The sequence below is a fragment of the Oncorhynchus mykiss genome, chromosome 19 (assembly GCF_057628025.1).
Source record: "Oncorhynchus mykiss isolate SJ-2025 chromosome 19, ASM5762802v1, whole genome shotgun sequence".
Lineage (NCBI taxonomy): Eukaryota > Metazoa > Chordata > Actinopteri > Salmoniformes > Salmonidae > Oncorhynchus > Oncorhynchus mykiss.
In genome coordinates, this window is record NC_143040.1 from 3659600 (window position 1) to 3682353 (window position 22754).

The 22754-nt window shown below is 45.0% G+C and overlaps 1 protein-coding gene across 1 annotated transcript; it reads left to right on the plus strand.

The window, feature by feature from the left end:
• Positions 1 to 6856: 6856 nt before the first annotated feature.
• Positions 6857 to 10046, plus strand: LOC118966667 (C-type lectin domain family 4 member E-like). The gene is made up of 3 exons (XM_090209526.1): positions 6857 to 7038; positions 9154 to 9243; positions 9487 to 10046. The coding sequence occupies exons 1-3, from the start codon at positions 6957 to 6959 to the stop codon at positions 10020 to 10022; spliced, it is 708 nt and encodes a 235-aa protein (XP_090065652.1). The 5' UTR covers positions 6857 to 6956; the 3' UTR covers positions 10023 to 10046.
• The last annotated feature ends 12708 nt before the right edge of the window (positions 10047 to 22754 follow it).

The window sequence follows — 22754 nt, forward strand, 5'->3', positions numbered from 1 at the left end:
ACCCACGAAACACTCAAAGAATATGGCTGCCTAAATATGGTTCCCAGTCAGAGACAACGATAAACACCTGCCTCTGATTGAGAACCACTCCAGACAGCCATAGACTATTCTAGATAACCCTACTATATCACAATCCCAATACCTACAAAAAAACAAGACAAAACACACCACCTAATAAACTCATGTCACACCCTGGCCTGACCAAAATAATAAAGAAAACACAAAATACTAAGACCAGGGCGTGACAAATTCAGAGTATCCCATTCTACAACCACTGTGATTATTATTATTTGACCCTGCTGGTCATCTATGAACGTTTGAACTTCTTGGCCGGGTTCTGTTATAATCTCCACCCGGCACAGCCAGAAGAGGACAGGCCACCCCTCAGAGCCTGATTCCTCTCTAGGTTTCTTCCTAGGTTCCTGCCTTTGCAGGTTTTTTTTCTGTATAGCACTTTGTGACATCGCTGATGTAAAAAGGGCTTTATAAATCCATTTGATGGATTGATTTTGAATGCTGCAGAAGTTATGCTGGATTGACAGCACGGCCAGTGTAGTCAACCTTTTCTTGCCTGTGTTGTTGCAAGTGAATGTTTATCTTTTAAAGCTTGGAAAAGACACCATTTCAGACAGATGGTTTCATTCCTCCTGTTTGTCATTATGGGGTATTGTGATGTCATTATGGGGTATTGTGATGTCATTATGGGGTATTGTGATGTCATTATGGGGTATTGTGATGTCATTATCCCAGAGTTGGACCAAACACTCTCTCCACCGAATCGCAGGAAAAGATAAATATTGACTGTTTTGCAACACTTGCAGTTAGTCTCTGATTGTTGAATTTGCAATTTTCCTGACTTGTTGTGTAATGTTTATGTCCAATGGTGATGAGTATCAATACCTTACATCTATAATCTATTTACATGACAAGGATTTAAAAGGATTTGCCAGTAGATTGTCGCTGTGATTCAAGATGCTTGTTTAGTTGCTAGCTAAGATTTTATAAGCAACATGATCAGTCCAATCCAAGCTACGGTAGATATAATGTGATTTGACGTAATTTTATCTGTGGCCAAAAGACCTTGAGCCTTCTTAGACGGGCAATTGAACTGTGTACTACCTCTCCCTCAAGATTCATGGTGTACCCATCCCTCTAGATTCATAGTGTACCCATCCCTCTAGATTCATAGTGTACCCATGAGTGTCAGAACACTGAGTCAATCACGGCTCAACTAGAGAAGATTCCATTGGATACGCTCTGTACATTCCGCTGGCTGCCCCTCCACCAGAGAAAGCACTGAGCTAGGCTGAAACACCTGCATTATGGAGCTGCCTTACTCAAGAAAGAGACCATGTTTGTGTGCGGCTTTGTTAACTCAATATATATATATATATACATTGTGTGAAAACTATGTGACATCAATTAATGGCAAAATACCATGCAAAACATTTTTATAAATGATTATAAAATTATTATTTTTTTTTGCTAAACTGGTGAGTCCCTGAATAACGAACGGGTCGTCACTATTGATCGATTTCATTTTAGTGCTGAGACTCTTTCATACTCTTGCTTGTGCCTGTCGTGTTTTTTTTCCGTTAACGTTACGACCATGAAAATATTTTGTAATGACCTGTCAAAGGCTACGTTTTAGTCTGGGACTTAACGTCTCGACACGTTCATCATGAGAAAGAGAAGGAAGATACATTTATTTTGATCATTTTTGGGGGAATTGAAAAAAAAAGTTATAATGTAATACGACTGAAGTGGTTACAAACTAGATGAGCTGAAATGAAAGCAACTTCTGGCAATGAACACTCAGATTATAGTCAAATTACATCTCATCTTGAAAACAATGTGTTAGATGGGTGTAATCTAGAGCCAGGCTTGTTGATTTGTAATCTGAGGATATCCTGCTATTGAGGGAGTTCTATTAAAACAATGTACAGTATGTTTAGATAGGTGTAATCTATAGCCAGGCTTGTTGATTTGTAATCTGAGGATATCCTGCTATTGAGGGAGTTCTATTAAAACAATGTACAGTATGTTTAGATAGGTGTAATCTAGAGCCAGGCTTGTTGATTTGTAATCTGAGGATGTCCTGCTATTGAGGGAGTTCTATTAAAACAATGTATAGTATGTTTAGATAGGTGTAATCTAGAGCCAGGCTTGTTGATTTGTAATCTGAGGATGTCCTGCTATTGAGGGAGTTCTATTAAAACAATGTACAGTATGTTTAGATAGGTGTAATCTAGAGCCAGGCTTGTTGATTTGTAATCTGAGGATGTCCTGCTATTGAGGGAGTTCTATTAAAACAATGTACAGTATGTTTAGATAGGTGTAATCTAGAGCCAGGCTTGTTGATTTGTAATCTGAGGATGTCCTGCTATTGAGGGAGTTCTATTAAAACAATGTACAGTATGTTTAGATAGGTGTAATCTAGAGCCAGGCTTGTTGATTTGTAATCTGAGGATATCCTGCTATTGAGGGAGTTCTATTAGAACAATATACAGTATGTTTAGATGGGTGTAATCTAGAGCCAGGCCTGTTGATTTGTAATCTGAGGATATCCTGCTATTGAGGGAGTTCTATTAGAACAATGTACAGTATGTTTAGATAGGTGTAATCTAGAGCCAGGCTTGTTGATTTGTAATCTGAGGATATCCTGCTATTGAGGGAGTTCTATTAAAACAATGTACAGTATGTTTAGATAGGTGTAATCTAGAGCCAGGCCTGTTGATTTGTAATCTGAGGATGTCCTGCTATTGAGGGAGTTCTATTAGAACAATATACAGTATGTTTAGATGGGTGTAATCTAGAGCCAGGCCTGTTGATTTGTAATCTGAGGATGTCCTGCTATTGAGGGAGTTCTATTAGAACAATATACAGTATGTTTAGATGGGTGTAATCTAGAGCCAGGCTTGTTGATTTGTAATCTGAGGATGTCCTGCTATTGAGGGAGTTCTATTAGAACAATATACAGTATGTTTAGATGGGTGTAATCTAGAGCCAGGCTTGTTGATTTGTAATCTGAGGATGTCCTGCTATTGAGGGAGTTCTATTACGCTGACCCGGGTTGAACTGGACAATGGGCCGTCACGTCATCTGGTGACAGCGGAGAGGGAGGAGAGCTTTATCTCAGATCAGACAGTAATCTGGAGGAGCGCTTTATCTCAAATCAGACAGTAATCTGGAGGAGCGCTTTATCTCTCAAATCAAACAGTAATCTGGAGGAGCGCTTTATCTCAAATCAAACTTTTGTTTTGAGTTCGCAGACGGCAAGAGCAGAACACCTGGCTCACGCCCAGGATGGAAACTCCTCCCACCTGGGTACCGTGGTAACCTGGCTCACGCCCAGGATGGAAACTCCTCCCACCGGGGTAACCTGGCTCACGCCTAGGAGGGAAACTCCTGCCACCGTGGTACCGTGGTAACCTGGCTCACACCCAGGATGGAAACTCCTCCCACCGGGGTAACCTGGCTCACGCCCAGGAGGGAAACTCCTCCCACCGTGGTACCGTGGTAACCTGGCTCACACCCAGGATGGAAACTCCTCCCACCGGGGTAACCTGGCTCACGCCCAGGAGGGAAACTCCTCCCACCGTGGTACCGTGGTAACCTGGCTCACACCCAGGATGGAAACTCCTCCCACCGGGGTATCGGGGTAACCCTGGCCAGATAAACAAAACCCCTCACTGACACACTTGTTGAATTAAGCAAGAGAACATGACAACAACGTCCTTAATGAAACAACACAGGTGACTGTAAAGAGGGAAGACAGAGCAAGTGTTTGATGGTTTGAGCCCTGGTCCAAACCTTTATGTTAAAACCTGTTGTGACTAGGGGGCAGTATTTTCATTTTTGAAAAAAAAAACTTTCCCGTAATAAACAGGATATTTTGTCAGGACAAGATGCTAGAATATGCATATAATTGACAGCTTAGGATAGAAAACACTCTAACATTTCCAAAACTGTAAAAATATTGTCTGTGAGTATAACAGAACTGATGTTGCAGGCGAAAGCCTGAGAAAAATCCAATCCGGAAGTGCCCCATGTTTTGAAAGCTCTGCGTTCCAATGACTCCCTATTGAACAGTGAATGGGCTATCAACCAGATTACTCTTTCTCCGTATTCCCGAAGGTGTCTACAGCGCTGTGACGTAGTTTTATGCATTCACGTTGAAGAATACCCGTAAGAAGCTACATTGCGCAACTGGTCACCTGATGCTGCCAGAGAGATTCTCGCGTAAAATACAGAGGTAGCCATTATTCCAATCGGTCCTACTGAAAAACCAATTGTCCCGGTGGATATATTATCGAATAGATATTTGAAAAACACCTTGAGGATTGATTATCAACAACGTTTGCCATGTTTCTGTCGATATTATGGAGCTAATTTGGAATATTTTTCACAGTTTCCGGGCAATTTCTCAGCTAAACGTGAAGAACAAACGGAGCTATTTCGCCTACAAAACTAATATTTTGGGAAAAAAGGAACATTTGCTATCTAACTGGGAGTCTCGTGAGTGAAAACATCCGAAGCTCATCAAAGGTAAACGATTTAATTTGATTGCTTTTCTGATTTCCGTGACCAAGTTACCTGCTGCTAGCTGGACAAAAATGCTATGCTAGGCTATCGATAAACTTACACAAATGCTTGTCTAGCTTTGGCTGTAAAGCATATTTTGAAAATCTGAGATGACAGGGTGATTAACAAAAGGCTAAGCTGTGTCTCAATATATTTCATTTGTGATTTTCATGAATAGGATTTTTTGGGGGGGATATTTATGTCCGTTGCGTTATGCTAATTGGTGTCAGGCGATGATTACGCTTCCGCATGCAGGATGGGGAGTCACTAGAGTATTCATATATGCAAATACACCAGGTGTATTTATGCAAATGAAGTATCTATTTTCTTTATTTAAAATAATACTACATACCTGATACAATAACAAAATGAATATATGAGTGTTATCATTCTTACAATAATTTTGGGGGAAATTGTCCAATAAATGTAAAACCTCAATTCACACCAAAATCTCAACTCCATTAATTATTTGTTTGTTCCAGTAAAATATTGTATGTGCTATAATTCAGTAAATATCTGATGGATTATAAAAATGATAAACGTTTGGAGTATCTTCAGCCACTGTGAGGAGGCCTGCGTCTTGTGACCGTAGAATTACACACAGGACTCCTCAGACACGCCCCTCGAGAAGTGAAGTGCTCTAAACCGAGCCAGGTCTTATGCAAATGATCAACATGTAATTTACAGTAAGTCATTTGCCTTTTTTCCAGTAAGAAGCATGTGACAAGCTGACTCTCACACAGAGCTGTTGTCACACACTTTCACACTTCTGTACTTAGTGACACCATACCATGTCCTCTGATAAACAGAAAGTTGGTAGAACAGTGTGCAATGCAGTTTGTGTCTCTCCACTTGTTTTGATGTAGATAGAGGATGAAGAAGAGGATATGAGAAGATGTGAGTGTAATTGTAGACCATAGGCTCTCTCTGAAAAAAGATAGAGACATCTGAGTAACTATTTTCTCCGGTTGATCATGTCATACAGGAGACAGTAAATTTAGATCTCAGGCCCTCTCTGAGAAAGACAGAGACATCTCTGAATAACCATTCTCTCTGGTGTCCATGTCACAAAGGAGACAACAGTTATTCTTTGTGAGTTCACCGTCTTGCATTGAGCAACTGTTCATCCTGCTGCTGGTGTCAACATCATATCAGAGTCTCAGTTTAAACCACTGCTTAAAGTTTAACAGGAAGTGGACCGACTGAGTTTCAAATGGTGTGAATGACATGACCACTGAAAACCCCTATGAGACAGATGCAGACATTTTGTACATTCTGATACATATCTCTGAGTAACTCTTCTCACTGAGACAGATGCAGACATATTGTACATTCTAATACATATCTCTGAGTAACTCTTCTCACTGAGACAGATGCAGACATATTGTACATTCTAATACATATCTCTGAGTAACTCTTCTCACTGAGACAGATGCAGACATATTGTACATTCTAATACATATCTCTGAGTAACTCTTCTCACTGAGACAGATGCAGACATATTGTACATTCTAATACATATCTCTGAGTAACTCACTGAGACAGATGCAGACATATTGTACATTCTAATACATATCTCTGAGTAACTCTTCTCACAGAGACAGATGCAGACATATTGTACATTCTGATACATATCTCTGAGTAACTCTTCTCACTGAGACAGATGCAGACATATTGTACATTCTAATACATATCTCTGAGTAACTCTTCTCACTGAGACAGATGCAGACATATTGTACATTCTGATACATATCTCTGAGTAACTCACTGAGATAGCAAAGATGAAAATAACTGTTCATGACCATCGATGGTGTGCAAGGTGAAATGTGTTAAACTACTAAGAGTATGAAGCATAAAAACTAAACTAATATAAACTAAATATACAAACTAATCTATACTGTAGTAAACTAAACTAATATAAACTAAATATACAAACTAATCTATACTGTAGTAAACTAAACTAATATAAACTAAATATACAAACTAATCTTCACTGTGATAAACAAACATGGTTCTCAGAAAATAAGTCTGTGGTCACATGGTGATGGTTAGTGTCGTACTATTGGTTAGACAGTTTCCCCTTTAATGAAGTTGACAGTTAAAACTGTCTCTGACATTAGACTGAGTCACACAGAGACTCCAGCTGTGCAGCGAACAGACACAAACCTACGACTGAGATAACAGCAGACTTTACAACAGTAGAAGTTACAACAGTCGAAGTTACAACAGTAGAAGATACAACAGTAGAAGATACAACAGTAGAAGATACAACAGTAGAAGTTACAACAGTAGAAGTTACAATAGTAGAAGTTACAAGAGTAGAAGTTACAAAAATTACGATTCGAAGACGAAGAACCTGATAAATAAATACCATGGATATTGATGATTGTATATATGCCAATCAAAGAACCATCATGTCCTGCAAGAAGGATGGAGTTGGTGATCAACGTTCAGGTAACAGCCGGTATTCATTTTGGGTTTCTGAACTCCACCATATGCTGAAAAAAACAGCGTAGACCAGCATCAATTTCAAGCTGGTCCATGCTGGTCCGATGATCTAGCATGTTATGCTGGCCGTCCAGGCTTCATTGTGTTTTTTTTTGTTGACCAGTCTTTGCTGTGTTTTGGACACTGGAGATCAGTTTCAAGTCGCAAAATTACGTTTTAATTCCTATTCCTAATCCACTCCAGACAGAGTCACAAAATCTATATTCAGAATGACAGCCAGTGTTAGAATTGATGAATGAATGAGACTATCTGAACCAGGCTTCCCCAACTGGTGGCCCATCGGCCGATTTTGGACCGGCGGTGGTTTTACTTGACCACTCAAGTTTTCTGAGCATTTTCATTTTCATGAAATCAGCTCCAAGTGAATTAAATTTTGGAAATCTGTTTATCAAGTATTCCCACGCATGATAGAGACAAGCAATCACATGTTGAATTGATTATGTTTTAGTGAAATATTATATATGTTTGGGCTTCTTGTGGTAAATTTTGAGGAGGGGCAGAGGGGGAGAGAGAGAACGAGAGAGGAGCATCCTGGAGTGCAGAACAGGAGGGAGGATGTAAATGATGAATGCACCATTTACCATGGCAGAGGTAAAAAGGGAAATAGGCTAACTTCACCTGGAAAAAATGAGGTGTGCTATGTTATGTTGGCCCGTCTTAGTAATGAGGCACTGGATAAGGTTTTGTTGTTGAACAACAGAGTGTAGAAGGCGGGGAAACTACCAGGCAGCTGGAAGGAGGCAATAGAGGTACCAATCAGGAAGACAGGCCAACAAGCTATCTGTCACGCCCTGACCTTAGAGATCCTTCATTCTCTATTTTGGGTCTGGGTGTGACTAGGGTGGGCATTCTAGTTTCTTTATTTCTAGGTTGGCCTGGTATGGTTCCCAATCAGAGGCAGCTGTCTATCGTTGTCTTTGATTGGGGATCATATTTAGGCAGCTTTTTCCCACACGTTGGTTGTGGGATCTTGTTTTTGTACTGTTGCCTTTGAGCATGACAAAGCTGCACGTTCGTTTCTTTGTCCTTTATTGTTTTTGTGTCGGTTCTCATAAATAAAGATGATGAACCCAAACTGCATTTTGGTCCGATTCTTCCGTATCGGCTTTAAGGATCCGCCCCTTTTGATACATTTTCACCTGAAATGACATACCGAAATCTAACTGCCTGTAGCTCAGGCCCTGCAGCAACTATATGCATATTCTTGGTACCATTTGAAAGGAAACACTTTGGAAATGTGAAAGGAATGTCATTCAATATAACATAAATATATAAATATAAATATATAAAATATAACACAATAGATCTGGTAAAAGATAATACAAAGAAACAACCAACTGCTCTTTTGTATTTTTTTTTGTGCCATCATCTTTGAAATGAAAAGCCATAATATGTTATTATTATTCCAGCCCAGGTGCAATTTAGATTTTGGCTTTTAGATCAGTGTATGTGCAACGTTTTAGACTGATCCAATGAACCATTGCATTTATGTTCAAAATTTTGTCAAGACTGCCCAAATGTGCCTAATTTGTTTATTATTAACTTTTCATGTTCAAAATTGTGCACTCTCCTCAAACATCAGCATGGTATTGTTTCACAGTAATAGCTAATGTAAATTGGACAGTGCAGTTAGATTAACAAGAATTTAAGCTTTCTGCCAGTATCAGATTTGTCTATGTCCCGGGAAATGTTCTTGTTATTTACAATCTCGTGCTATTTGCATTAGCCTACATTAGCTCAACCGTCCCGTGAAAGGGACACAGATGCCCCAAAAATGTCTTTAACCTCACACAACGAAGGCTGGTCACCTGCAAAAACACAACAAAGGCTGGTCACCAGTGAAAACACAACGAAGGCTGGTCACCTGCCTATGCTGGTCAATGCCGTTTTTTCCACAGGGGCTGCAACTCAAGCAACAGAACATTTGAGGTACCAGAACTCAGTTGTTGTGTTGTGGCCCAAGTCAAGCTTGTCTATTTTACTCAGTGCTTGACAGAGCTACTCTACACAAATAAACGCAAATACATGATACAGTTCTTATGACAATAATTTGTGCTTCAGTGTGGAAGAGACGTTTTCTAGCTGCTGCAGTGTGTCTGGGGCTGCTGTGTGTTCTCCTACTGGCTGGGATCATAGGCCTGTTTCTCTACCGTGAGTTTGATATGTTCTCACTCAAACATTCTTCATCATCAGTGGTGTAATGACCAGGGTTCAATTATATTTCAATACCAGTCAAATCAGAAAGTAAACCAAATTCCAAATGTTCCTCATTGAAAAGCATTGAAGATAATTGGAATTCCAGTGTACTTCCTGAATTGACTGGAATTTAAATTGAATTGACACCAACCATGGTAATGACTGATTAACTTGGTTGTTGATCGTATTATTTCACAGAGAGAAACCTATTGAACAGTTACAACAACCTGACTGCAGAGAGAGACCAGCTACAGACCAGTTACAGTTCCCTGTCTAAAGAGAGAGACCAGCTACAGACCAGCTACAACAACCTGACCAAAGAGAGAGACCAGCTACAGACCTGTAATAAATATGGCACATGTCCCCAAGACTGGATAAGGTCTTGCTGCAGTTGTTACTACATCTCCACTAATGAGAAAACGTGGGACGGGAGCAGAAACGACTGTCAGGCGAGAGGAGCAAACCTGGTGATCATCAACAGCAGAGAGGAACAGGCTTTAATCAAAGCGTTCAACAAAAAATCCTGGTTTGGTCTGACGGAAGTTGAGGGAACCTGGAGATGGGTGGACGGCACACCACTGACCACAAGTTACTGGAACAAAGGGGAGCCAAATGATTACGAAGGAGAAGACTGCGCTTTGGTTGATAACACTCTAAAGGACCCAGTAGTGGCTTGGAATGATGTGTCATGTAACCGCAAGAATGGTTGGATCTGTGAAAGGCAGCTGTGTTAAGTCTATCAATAACATGGAGTTGGGGAGGGTTGGGAAGAGCTTGGGGGAGCTGGGGTTGGGGAGGGTTGGAAAGAGATTGGGGGAAGGGGTTGGGGAGGGCTGGGGTTGGGGAGGGCTGGGGTTGAGGAGGGTTGGGAAGAGCCTGGGGGGGAGCTTGGGTTGGGGAGGGCTGGGGCAGAGAGGGTTGGGAAGAGCTTGGGGGGGGGGCTGGGGTGGGAGGGTTGGGGTTGGGAAGAGCTTGGGTAGGGCTGGAATTGGGGAGGGTTGGGAAGAGCTTGGGGAGGGGTTGGGAAGAGCTTGGGGAGGGGTGGGGTTGAGGAGGGTTGGGGTTGGGAAGAGCTTGGGGAGGGCTGGGGTTGGGAAGTGATTGGGGAGGGGTTGGGAAGAGCTTGGGGAGGGCTGGAATTGGTGAGGGTTGGGGTTGGGAAGAGTTTGGGGAAGGCTGGGGTTGGGGGGTGCTTGGGGAGGGCTAGTGTTGGGAAGAGCTTGGGCTGGGGTTGGGAAGAACTTGGGGAGGGCTGGGTCGGTGGATAAGGGATATAAAGGGACAGTGCAGCAAACCTGACCAACTGATCTAATTGATCAGTTCATTGATTGCTGGAAATCCAAAAAACATGATGTGACTGTGGCACTCCAGGACCAGGAATTCCTACCTCTGGGCTAGGGTGAAGGCTGGGTTGAGATCCATGGGGTTGAGTTGTGATGATGGCTGGGTGGAGGCCAATGGTTATGTGAAGGTTGGAGGGAAGGAGGGATCAATACCAGGGGTGATGGAGGGGTGGATGCTGGGGTTGTTGGGTTTGGTGGAGGCTGTGGTAAGACTGTGGAGGAGTAGGGGTGGATACTAAGCTACATTCAGCTACATTCAGCTACGTTCAGCTACATTCTACAGTAGGTTACTCTCCCATATTGCTAAGTTGATTGTTCAGCTACTGTAGGTTATTCCCCAATATGGCTGAGTTGACTGTTCAACTACTGTAGGTTACTCTCCCATGCTAGTGTAGGTTACTCTCCCATCCTACTGTAGGTTACTCTCCTATGCTACTGTAGGTGACTCTCCCATGCTACTGTAGGTTACTCGCCCATGATACAGTAGGTTACTCTCCCATGCTACTGTAGGTTACTCTCCCATGCTACTGTACGTTATTCTCCAATGCAACTGTAGGTTACTCTTCCATGCTACTGTAGGTTACTCTCCCATGTTACTGTAGGTTACTCTCCAATTCTACTTTAGGTTACTCTTCCATGCTACTGTATGTTACTCTCCCATGCTACTGTAGGTTACTCTCCCATGCTACTGTAGGTTACTCGCCCATGCTACTGTAGGTTACTCGCCCATGCTACTGTAGGTTACTCTCCCCTGCTACTGTAGGTTAATCTCCCATGCTACTGTAGGTTCCTATCCCATGCTACTGTAGGTTACTCTCCCATGCTACTGTAGGTTACTCTCCCATGATACTGTAGGTTAATCTCCCATGATACTGTAGGTTACTCTCCCATTATACTGTAGGTTACTCTCCCATGCTACTTACTGTAGGTTACCCTTACAAGCTACTGTAGGTTACTCTCCCGTGCTACTGTTGGTAATTATCCCATGCTACTGTAGGTTACTCTCCCATTCTACTGTAGGTTATTCTCTCATGAGACAGTAGGTTACTCTCTCGTGCTACTGTAGGTTACGCTCCCTTGTTATTGTAGGTTACTCGCCCATGCTACTGTAGGTTACTCCCCTATGCTACTGTGGGTTACTCTCACATGCTACTGTAGGTTACTCTCCCATGCTACTCTAGGTTACTCGCCCATGCTACTGTAGTTTACTCCCCTATGCTACTGTAGGTTACTCTCACATGCTACTGAAGGTTACTCTCCCATGATACTGTAGGTTAATCTCCCATGATACTGTAGGTTACTCTCCCATTATACTGTAGGTTACTCTCCCATGCTTCTTACTGTAGGTTACCCTTACAAGCTACTGTAGGTTACTCTCCCGTGCTACTGTTGGTTATTATCCCATGCTACTGTAGGTTACTCTCCCATTCTACTGTAGGTTATTCTCTCATGAGACAGTAGGTTACTCTCTCGTGCTACTGTAGGTTACGCTCCCTTGTTATTGTAGGTTACTCTCCCATGCTACTGTAGGTTCCTCTCCCATGCTACTGTAGGTTACTATCCCATGCTACTGTAGGTTACTCTCCCGTGCTACTGTAGGTTCCTCTCCCATGCTACTGTAGGTTACTCTCACATGCTACTGAAGGTTACTCTCCCATGATACTGTAGGTTAATCTCCCATGATACTGTAGGTTACTCTCCCATTATACTGTAGGTTACTCTCCCATGCTTCTTACTGTAGGTTACCCTTACAAGCTACTGTAGGTTACTCTCCCGTGCTACTGTTGGTTATTATCCCATGCTACTGTAGGTTACTCTCACATTCTACTGTAGGTTATTCTCTCATGAGACAGTAGGTTACTCTCTCGTGCTACTGTAGGTTACGCTCCCTTGTTATTGTAGGTTACTCTCCCATGCTACTGTAGGTTCCTCTCCCATGCTACTGTAGGTTACTATCCCATGCTACTGTAGGTTACTCTCCCGTGCTACTGTTGGTTATTATCCCATGATACAGTAGGTTACTCGCCCATGCTACTGTAGGTTACTCCCCTATGCTACTGTGGGTTACTCTCACATGCTACTGTAGGTTACTCTCCCATGCTACTCTAGGTTACTCGCCCATGCTACTGTAGTTTACTCCCCTATGCTACTGTAGGTTACTCTCACATGCTACTGAAGGTTACTCTCCCATGATACTGTAGGTTAATCTCCCATGATACTGTAGGTTACTCTCCCATTATACTGTAGGTTACTCTCCCATGCTTCTTACTGTAGGTTACCCTTACAAGCTACTGTAGGTTACTCTCCCGTGCTACTGTTGGTTATTATCCCATGCTACTGTAGGTTACTCTCCCATTCTACTGTAGGTTATTCTCTCATGAGACAGTAGGTTACTCTCTCGTGCTACTGTAGGTTACGCTCCCTTGTTATTGTAGGTTACTCTCCCATGCTACTGTAGGTTCCTCTCCCATGCTACTGTAGGTTACTATCCCATGCTACTGTAGGTTACTCTCCCGTGCTACTGTAGGTTCCTCTCCCATGCTACTGTAGGTTACTCTCACATGCTACTGAAGGTTACTCTCCCATGATACTGTAGGTTAATCTCCCATGATACTGTAGGTTACTCTCCCATTATACTGTAGGTTACTCTCCCATGCTTCTTACTGTAGGTTACCCTTACAAGCTACTGTAGGTTACTCTCCCGTGCTACTGTTGGTTATTATCCCATGCTACTGTAGGTTACTCTCCCATTCTACTGTAGGTTATTCTCTCATGAGACAGTAGGTTACTCTCTCGTGCTACTGTAGGTTACGCTCCCTTGTTATTGTAGGTTACTCTCCCATGCTACTGTAGGTTCCTCTCCCATGCTACTGTAGGTTACTATCCCATGCTACTGTAGGTTACTCTCCCGTGCTACTGTAGGTTCCTCTCCCATGCTACTGTAGGTTACTCTCACATGCTACTGAAGGTTACTCTCCCATGATACTGTAGGTTAATCTCCCATGATACTGTAGGTTACTCTCCCATTATACTGTAGGTTACTCTCCCATGCTTCTTACTGTAGGTTACCCTTACAAGCTACTGTAGGTTACTCTCCCGTGCTACTGTTGGTTATTATCCCATGCTACTGTAGGTTACTCTCCCATTCTACTGTAGGTTATTCTCTCATGAGACAGTAGGTTACTCTCTCGTGCTACTGTAGGTTACGCTCCCTTGTTATTGTAGGTTACTCTCCCATGCTACTGTAGGTTCCTCTCCCATGCTACTGTAGGTTACTATCCCATGCTACTGTAGGTTACTCTCCCGTGCTACTGTTGGTTATTATCCCATGATACAGTAGGTTACTCTCTCGTGCTACTGTAGGTTACGCTCCCTTGTTATTGTAGGTTACTCTCCCATGCTACTGTAGGTTCCTCTCCCATGCTACTGTAGATTACTCTCCTATGCTACTGTAGGTTACTCTCAAATGCTACCCATGCTGCTGTAGGTTACTCTACCATGCCACTGTAGGTTACTCTCCCATGCCACTGTAGATTACTCTCCCATGCTACTGTATGTTACTCTCCCATGCTACCGATGCTGCTGTAGGTTACTCTCCCATGATACTGTAGGTTAATCTCCCATTATACTGTAGGTTACTCCCCCATTCTACTGTAGGGTACTCTCCCATTATACTGTAGGTTACTCTCCCATGCTTCTTACTGTAGGTTACTCTCCCATGCTACTGTAGGTTACTCTCCCATTCTACTGTAGGTTACTCTCCCATGTTACTGTAGGTTACTCTTCCATGCTACTGTAGGTTACTCTCCCATGCTACTGTAGGTTACTCTCCCATGCTACTGTAGGTTAATATCTCGATTGTATCATAATAAATGTTGTCTGGTGTGGGATGTGCAGAGAATAACATGTACTGATGTAGATTGGAACAAACCATCTACGTAGTGGTGATGTGTACGTTTTTCATTATATTATTACTCTTATTTTATTAAGGTTGTGTATGTTTCTGCTGTCGTAAAGGAATATAACTTTCCAGGTGAAATGTATCTTTGGAGAAAGTGAAGTGTTTGTGGCTTTCACTTTTTTTTTTATTTTTTATATTTTGCTTGCTTGAACAAATGAATGGTGAATATAGCCTTTTGCTTCTCCGTGTGTTAATGTATTGTTATAAGTCACTGTGGGTGTGAGGTAGCAGTAATAAAATGCTGTTTTATAACATATACTTAGTTTGTGTTTCTTTTCACTGGAGTTTTTGTCGACTACCATTACCCATGTTTATTCTTTCACTTCCTGTCTTCTAAGACCGGTCCTCTTCACTTCCTGTCTTCTAAGACTGGTCCTGTTCACTTCCTGTCTTCTAAGCACGGGCCTCTTCACTTCCTGTCTTCAAAGCACGGTCCCCTTCACTTCTTGTCTTCTAAGCACGGTCCTCTTCACTTCCTGTCTTCTAAGCACGGTCCCCTTCACTTCCTGTCTTCTAAGCAGGGTCCTCTTCACTTCCTGTCTTCTAAGCACGGTCCTCTTCACTTCCTGTCTTCTAAGCACGGTCCTCTTCACTTCCTGTCTTCTAAGACCGGTCCTCTTCACTTCCTGTCTTCTAAGACCGGTCCTCTTCACTTCCTGTCTTCTAAGCACGGTCCTCTTCACTTCCTGTCTTCTAAGACCGGTCCTCTTCACTTCCTGTCATGATTCTTAATTCAAGGTGAGTGGTATTAAAGTGACAATGCTTTTTCCTATTATTGTATTATATATGTGTTACAGGTCCCAGGTGGTGGGGACTAATCAAATCAAATGATATTTGTCAACGTGCGCCGAATACGACAGGTATCGCTGACTTACAAGCCCTTAATCAACAATGCAGTTTTAAGAGAATAGGTCAGTCAAACGGGAACATTTCAAGAGCTTTGAAAGTTTCTTCAAGTGCAGTCGCAAAAACCATCAAGCGCTGTGATGAAACGGGCTCTCATGAGGACCACCACAGGACAGGAAGACCCAGAGTTACCTCTGCTGCAGAGGATACGTTCATTAGAGTTACCTGTCTCTCATGAGGACCGCCACAGGAAAGGAAGACCTAGAGTTACCTCTGCCGCAGAGGATAAGTTCATTAGAGTTAACTGCATGTGTGGTAACTCCTTCTGGACTGTTGGAAAAGCATTCCTCGTGAAGCTGGTTGAGAGAATGCCCGAGAATGTGTAAAGCTGTCATCAAGGCAAATGGTGGCTACTTTGAAGAATCTCAAATCTCAAATATATTTTGAGTTGTTTAACACTTTTTTGGTTACTACATGATTCCATATGTGTTATTTCATAGTCTTGATGTCTTCACTATTATTCTACAATGTAGAACATAGTAGAAATAAAGAAAAACCCTGGAATGAGTAGGTGTTCTGAACAAACTTTTGACTGGTACTGTATGATCTTACACAAGGAATGTGATCAATATACTGTCACGTTCTGACCTCTATTTCCGTTGTTTTTGTATTTATTTAGTATGGTCAGGGCGTGAGTTGGGTGGGTAGTCTATGTTTGTTTTTCTATGTTTTGGTCTAGTTCTATGTTCGGCCTGATATGGTTCTCAATCAGAGGCAGGTGTTCGTCATTGTCTCTGATTGGGAACCATATTTAGGTAGCCTGGGTTTCACTGTGTGTTTGTGGGTGATTGTTCCTGTCTTTGTGTAGTGTTCACCAGATAGGCTGTATTAGGTTTCACGTTCCGTTTGTTGTTTTCATATTCATTTAGTTATTTCATGTATCGTCTATTATTGATTAAAGAACATGAGTAATCACCACGCTGCATTTCGGCCCTCTCTCTCTACAAACGAAGAACGCCGTGACAGAATCACCCACCAACCAAGGACCAAGCGGCGTGGTAGAAAACAGCGACGACAGCAGCAGCAGCAGCAACAACAACAGCGGCCGGTATCACAGGACTCCTGGACATGGGAGGAGATACTGAACGGAGAGGGACCCTGGGCACAGGCTGGGGAATATCGCCGCCCCAAAGCAGAGCTGGAGGCAGCGAAAGCTGAGCGGCGGCGATATGAGGAGGCAGCACGGCAGTGCGACAGGTACGAGAGACAGCCCCAAATTTTTTTTGGGGGGGGGCACACGAGGGGTGGAGCTAGGCCAGGTAGCAGACCTGCGCTCACCCCTCGTGCTTATTATAAGCAGCGCGATACTGGGCAGGCACCGTGTTATGCGGTTAAGCGCACGGTGTCGCCAGTACGTGTCCATAGCCCGGTGCGCTATAGGACAGCCCCCCGAGAGTGTCATGCGAGTGCGGGCATCGAGCCAGGGCGTATGGTGCCTGCTCAGCGGGTCTGGTCGCCGGTACGCAGTTTTGGCCCAGGGTATCCTGCGCCGGCTCTGCGTGCTGTGTCTCCGGGGCGCTGGGAGGGTGCAGTGCGTCCTCTGCCCGCGCTCCGCTCGTACCGGGCGACTGTGGGAATGGAGCCGAAGGGAGAGGTGCGTGTAGTAAGCATTAGATCTCCCGTGCTTACCCACAGCCCGGTTCAACCTGTGCCTGCACTCTGGACGGTCCGGGCTAGAGTGGTTATCCAGCCTGGGGAAGTGGTGCCAAGGTTGCGCACCAGAGCTCCAGTGCTCCCCCACAGCCCGGTCTTTCAGGTGCCTCCTCTTAACCCCAAGCCTCCTGAAGGTCTTCCCAGCCTGGTGGTTCCTGTGGCAGCCCCACGCACCAGGCTGTCTCTCTGTCTCCTCCCTGCAGGTGGTCCTGTCTGTCCGGCGCTGCTGCCGGAGTCTCCTGCCTGTCCGGCGCCTCTGCCGGAGTCTCCCGCCTGTCCGGCGCCTCTGCCGGAGTCTCCTGTCTCTCCGGCCCATCCGTCCAGAGCCTTCCTCCTCTCCAGCGCTGCCGGAGTCTCCCGCCTCTCCGGCGCTACCAGAGCCTTCCTCCTCTCCAGCGCTGCCGGAGCCTCCCGCCTGTCCGGCGCCTCTGCCGGAGCCTCCCGCCTGTCCGGCGCCTCTGCCGGAGCCTCCCGCCTGTCCGGCGCCGCTGCCGGAGCCTCCCGTCTGTCCGGCGCATCTGCCGGAGCCTCCCGCCTGTCCGGCGCCTCTGCAGGAGCCTCCCGCCTGTCCGGCGCCTCTGCCGGAGCCTCCCGCCTGTCCGGCGCCTCTGCCGGAGCCTCCCGCCTGTCCGGCGCCGCTGCCGGAGCCTCCCGCCTGTCCGGCGCCGCTGCCGGAGCCTCCCGCCTGTCCGGCGCCGCTGCCGGAGCCTCCCGCCTGTCCGGCGCCGCTGCCGGAGCCTCCCGCCAATCCGGCGCCGCTGCCGGAGCCTCCCGCCTGTCCGGCGCCGCTGCCGGAGTCTCCCGCCTCTCCGGCGCTACCAGGGCCTTCCTTTTCTCCAGCGTTGCCGGAGCTTCCCGTCTGCCCAGCGCCAGCTGAGCTTCCCGTCTGCCCAGCGCCGCCAACGCCGCCCGTCTGCCCAGCGCCGCCAACGCCGCCCGTCTGCCCAGCGCCGCCAACGCCGCCCGTCTGCCCAGCGCCGCCAACGCCGCCCGTCTGCCCAGCGCCGCCAACGCCGCCCGTCTGCCCAGCGCCGCCAACGCCGCCCGTCTGCCCAGCGCCGCCAACGCCGCCCGTCTGCCCAGCGCCGCCAACGCCGCCCGTCTGCCCAGCGCCGCCAACGCCGCCCGTCTGCCCAGCGCCGCCAACGCCGCCCGTCTGCCCAGCGCCGCCCGTCTGCCCAGCGCCGCCAGTGCCGCCCGTCTGCCAGGAGCCGCCAGTGCCGCCCGTCAGCCAGGGGCCGCCAGTGCCGCCCGTCAGCCAGGGGCCGCCAGTGCCGCCAGTCAGCCAGGGGCCGCCAGTGCCGCCAGTCAGCCAGGGGCCGCCAGTGCCGCCAGTCAGCCAGGGGCCGCCAGTGCCGCCAGTCAGCCAGGGGCCGCCAGTGCCGCCAGTCAGCCAGGGGCCGCCAGTGCCGCCAGTCAGCCAGGGGCCGCCAGTGCCGCCAGTAAGCCAGGGGCCGCCAGTCAGCCAGGGGCCGCCAGTAAGCCAGGGGCCGCCAGTGCCGCCAGTAAGCCAGGGGCCGCCAGTGCCGTCAGTCAGCCAGGGGCCGCCCGAGCAGCTGCCCCTCTGTCCAGAGCAGCTGTCGCCCCTCTGTCCCAAGCTGCTGCCGCCCCTCTGTCCCGAGCTGCCATCCCTCTGTCCCGAGCAGCTGCCGTCCCTCTGTCCCGGGCAGCTGCCCCTCTGTCCCGAGCAGCTGCCCCTCTGTCCCGAGCAGCTGCCCCTCTGTCCCAAGCAGCCCCTCTGTCCAGTGGGGTCATTGAGAGGGGTGGGCAGGGTGAGTAAGCCACGGAGGCGGACAATAAGGCGGACTAGGACAATGGCGAAGTGGGGTCCGCGTCCCGCGCCAGAGCCGCCACCGCGGACAGACGCCCACCCAGACCCTCCCCTATAGGTCAAGGTTTTGCGGCCGGAGTCCGCACCTTTGGGGGGGGGTACTGTCACGTTCTGACCTCTATTTCCGTTGTTTTTGTATTTATTTAGTATGGTCAGGGCGTGAGTTGGGTGGGTAGTCTATGTTTGTTTTTCTATGTTTTGGTCTAGTTCTATGTTCGGCCTGATATGGTTCTCAATCAGAGGCAGGTGTTCGTCATTGTCTCTGATTGGGAACCATATTTAGGTAGCCTGGGTTTCACTGTGTGTTTGTGGGTGATTGTTCCTGTCTTTGTGTAGTGTTCACCAGATAGGCTGTATTAGGTTTCACGTTCCGTTTGTTGTTTTCATATTCATTTAGTTATTTCATGTATCGTCTATTATTGATTAAAGAACATGAGTAATCACCACGCTGCATTTCGGCCCTCTCTCTCTACAAACGAAGAACGCCGTTACATATACACTGTAATATATATATATAATTATAATTACAGTAATATATATATATATATAATTATAATTACAGTAATATATATATATATATATATAATTTTAATTACAGTAATATATATATATATAATTATAATTACAGTAATATATATATATAATTATAATTACAGTAATATATATATTACTGTAATTACACACAATATTCTATTAGGAGAAAAAAAACCTATCATTTGGACATTTTGAAACCCTAAAAGAGGAGACTGTGGATTCAGAAATATTCAATTTGAAGAAGTTTCCTCTCAACGTCCCCTCCCCTGCGTGACGTCATGACCATTTCTACTCCAATGTATCTCAGAGGTAAAATTGGAAAGTCCAACTTGTACAAAATGAACAGCAACTGTTTGTTTTTGTTGTCTCACCTGTCCATATATTGCTGCGGTTCTGATCCGGGTCTTAACTATGGGTTTATGAATGTCATATTACATTCAATGTTAATATTGTGAACCTATGTCATATACCTTTTTACCTCCTGTTTCAGGAAGTGATGTCAATGAGTACCCCCATCTGGTCCTATATTCAACCTAAGGGTTGAAACACTGTTATAATAAATCCCCTGGGATCATGAGGAGCAGTGTGCTGTGTTTTCCTTCCTGTTTTCCATGAGTTTTTGCCTACAACTCCAGCACCTGAGGAAAGTACCTGGATGTGCGTAATGATCTTCAGCTTTTGTTTAAGCGGTGGCGCCACCTACTGGCCTTTGTCATCAACACTTTTCTTCCAGTGGGTGAGGCGGTTCAGGGAGTGCCATTTATTTGCTGGAATGGAACCGTTTGTATTGCCTCAAATATATAGTATCGTACATGAAATCAAATGGTAAAATGTAGGCTATTTCGGAGCATAATCATTATATCATAAATCTACTTCAACTGTAAATTATTAGATGTTGGCCTATCACTTGTGTGTCATCGGCAAAAGATTGCATATGGATGTGGTTGTATTGTTTCTAAATGAGCAAATAAATCAAATTAAAATCCCAACAAATGTATGGAATTTATAGAAACAAGAAAAAACAGCTTGCGGCCTCTGTCTGGCTGTGGTTCGCTGGAAGGAGGTGGAGCCTAATTTGAGATTAGAGAAATTCCTGGCTGTTGTCTTTCAAATGGACTCATAGCTAAATGGCTTGTCTAGAGGCCTTACAGCTGTCCTCTGAGCGGAGGCTAAACGCCAGAGATGCAAAAGCGGTTCCCCGAGGGCCTATAGCAGTCCTCTGAATGGGGGTTACCCCCCCCCCCCACAAAACAAGATGGCGGCATGAATTCATAGCCTTTAACTAATACATTGACTTGTGTTTCAAAATATACTTTTTTACATTTTTCTAATTTAAAAGTTAACAAAAATAAATAAATACAAAAATAAGATAGCCTATTTTTAACCCTTAAATAGCTAAATGAACCGGCATGAACCGGATCAGCAATCTCAATACTGAGCGAGTATAGCTGCTGAGCTTTAAAGCTAATAGCAATCCATATAGGTTTAACAAGCAAGTGTTAGCGCCGTTAGCTTAGCATTAGCGTGTTTAGTCTTTCTCAAAAAATTTCATAAATCACACTTGGGTGGAGAGATGTCAGGGCCTTTCTAATATAAATGAGGTAGAAAATAAACCAAAATATTATATTAGATGAGCTATAAATCAAAAAGTTTAAAACACATTATTAGCCGATGCCATTTTGTCTGTTTTTCTACTGGTTAGCCTAGCCGCTAACCCATTCATCGCTAATGGTGAGATCACTAACAGTTTTCACTCGATCAATTTACACATTTAAACATTACAAGATAGATCATGTAATTGTGGACACTTCATACCTGGTAAACAGGGGAGATAGTAGGAGAAGTTAAAAGTTGTCACGGGCGTCTTCCTCTGGTGTTAGACGGGAGACGCAACCACCCCCTAACAGCGCCCCCTGCTGGCTGCAACAGGCATAAACAATTCCAAATGGAAACCTTTGGAGGACTCGCTCAAAATAAGTGGAGTGGATTGCAACAGACACTATGTATTATAGACACTATGACCTGGGATTTACTAAGATCTTATATGTAGATTTTTTTATTTATTTTATTTTACCTTTATTTAACCAGGTAGGCAAGTTGAGAACAAGTTCTCATTTACAATTGCGACCTGGCCAAGATAAAGCAAAGCAGTTCGACAGATACAACAACACAGAGTTACACATGGAGTAAAACAAACATACAGTCAATAATAAAGTATAAACAAGTCTATATACAATGTGAGCAAATGAGGTGAGAAGGGAGGTAAAGGCAAAAAAAGGCCTTGGTGGCAAGGTAAATACAATATAGCAAGTAAAACACTGGAATGGTAGTTTTGCAATGGAAGAATGTGCAAAGTAGAAATAAAAATAATGGGGTGCAAAGGAGCAAAATAAATAAATAAATTAAATACAGTTGGGAAAGAGGTAGTTGATAGGGCTAAATTATATGTGGGCTATGTACAGGTGCAGTAATCTGTGAGCTGCTCTGACAGTTGGTGCTTAAAGCTAGTGAGGGAGATAAGAGTTTCCAGTTTCAGAGATTTTTGTAGTTCGTTCCAGTCATTGGCAGCAGAGAACTGGAAAGAGAGGCGGCCAAAGAAAGAATTGGTTTTGGGGGTGACTAGAGAGATATACCTGCTGGAGCGTGTGCTACAGGTGGGAGATGCTATGGTGACCAGCGAGCTGAGATAAGGGGGGACTTTACCTAGCAGGGTCTTGTAGATGACATGGAGCCAGTGGGTTTGGCGACGAGTATGAAGCGAGGGCCAGCCAACGAGAGCGTACAGGTCGCAATGGTGGGTAGTGTATGGGGCTTTGGTGACAAAACGGATTGCACTGTGATAGACTGCATCCAGTTTGTTGAGTAGGGTATTGGAGGCTATTTTGTAAATTACATCGCCAAAGTCGAGGATTGGTAGGATGGTCAGTTTTACAAGGGTATGTTTGGCAGCATGAGTGAAGGATGCTTTGTTGCGAAATAGGAAGCCAATTCTAGATTTAACTTTGGATTGGAGATGTTTGATATGGGTCTGGAAGGAGAGTTTACAGTCTAACCAGACACCTAAGTATTTGTAGTTGTCCACGTATTCTAAGTCAGAGCCGTCCAGAGTAGTGATGTTGGACAGGCGGGTAGGTGCAGGTAGTGATCGGTTGAAGAGCATGCATTTAGTTTTACTTGTATTTAAGAGCAGTTGGAGGCCACGGAAGGAGAGTTGTATGGCATTGAAGCTTGCCTGGAG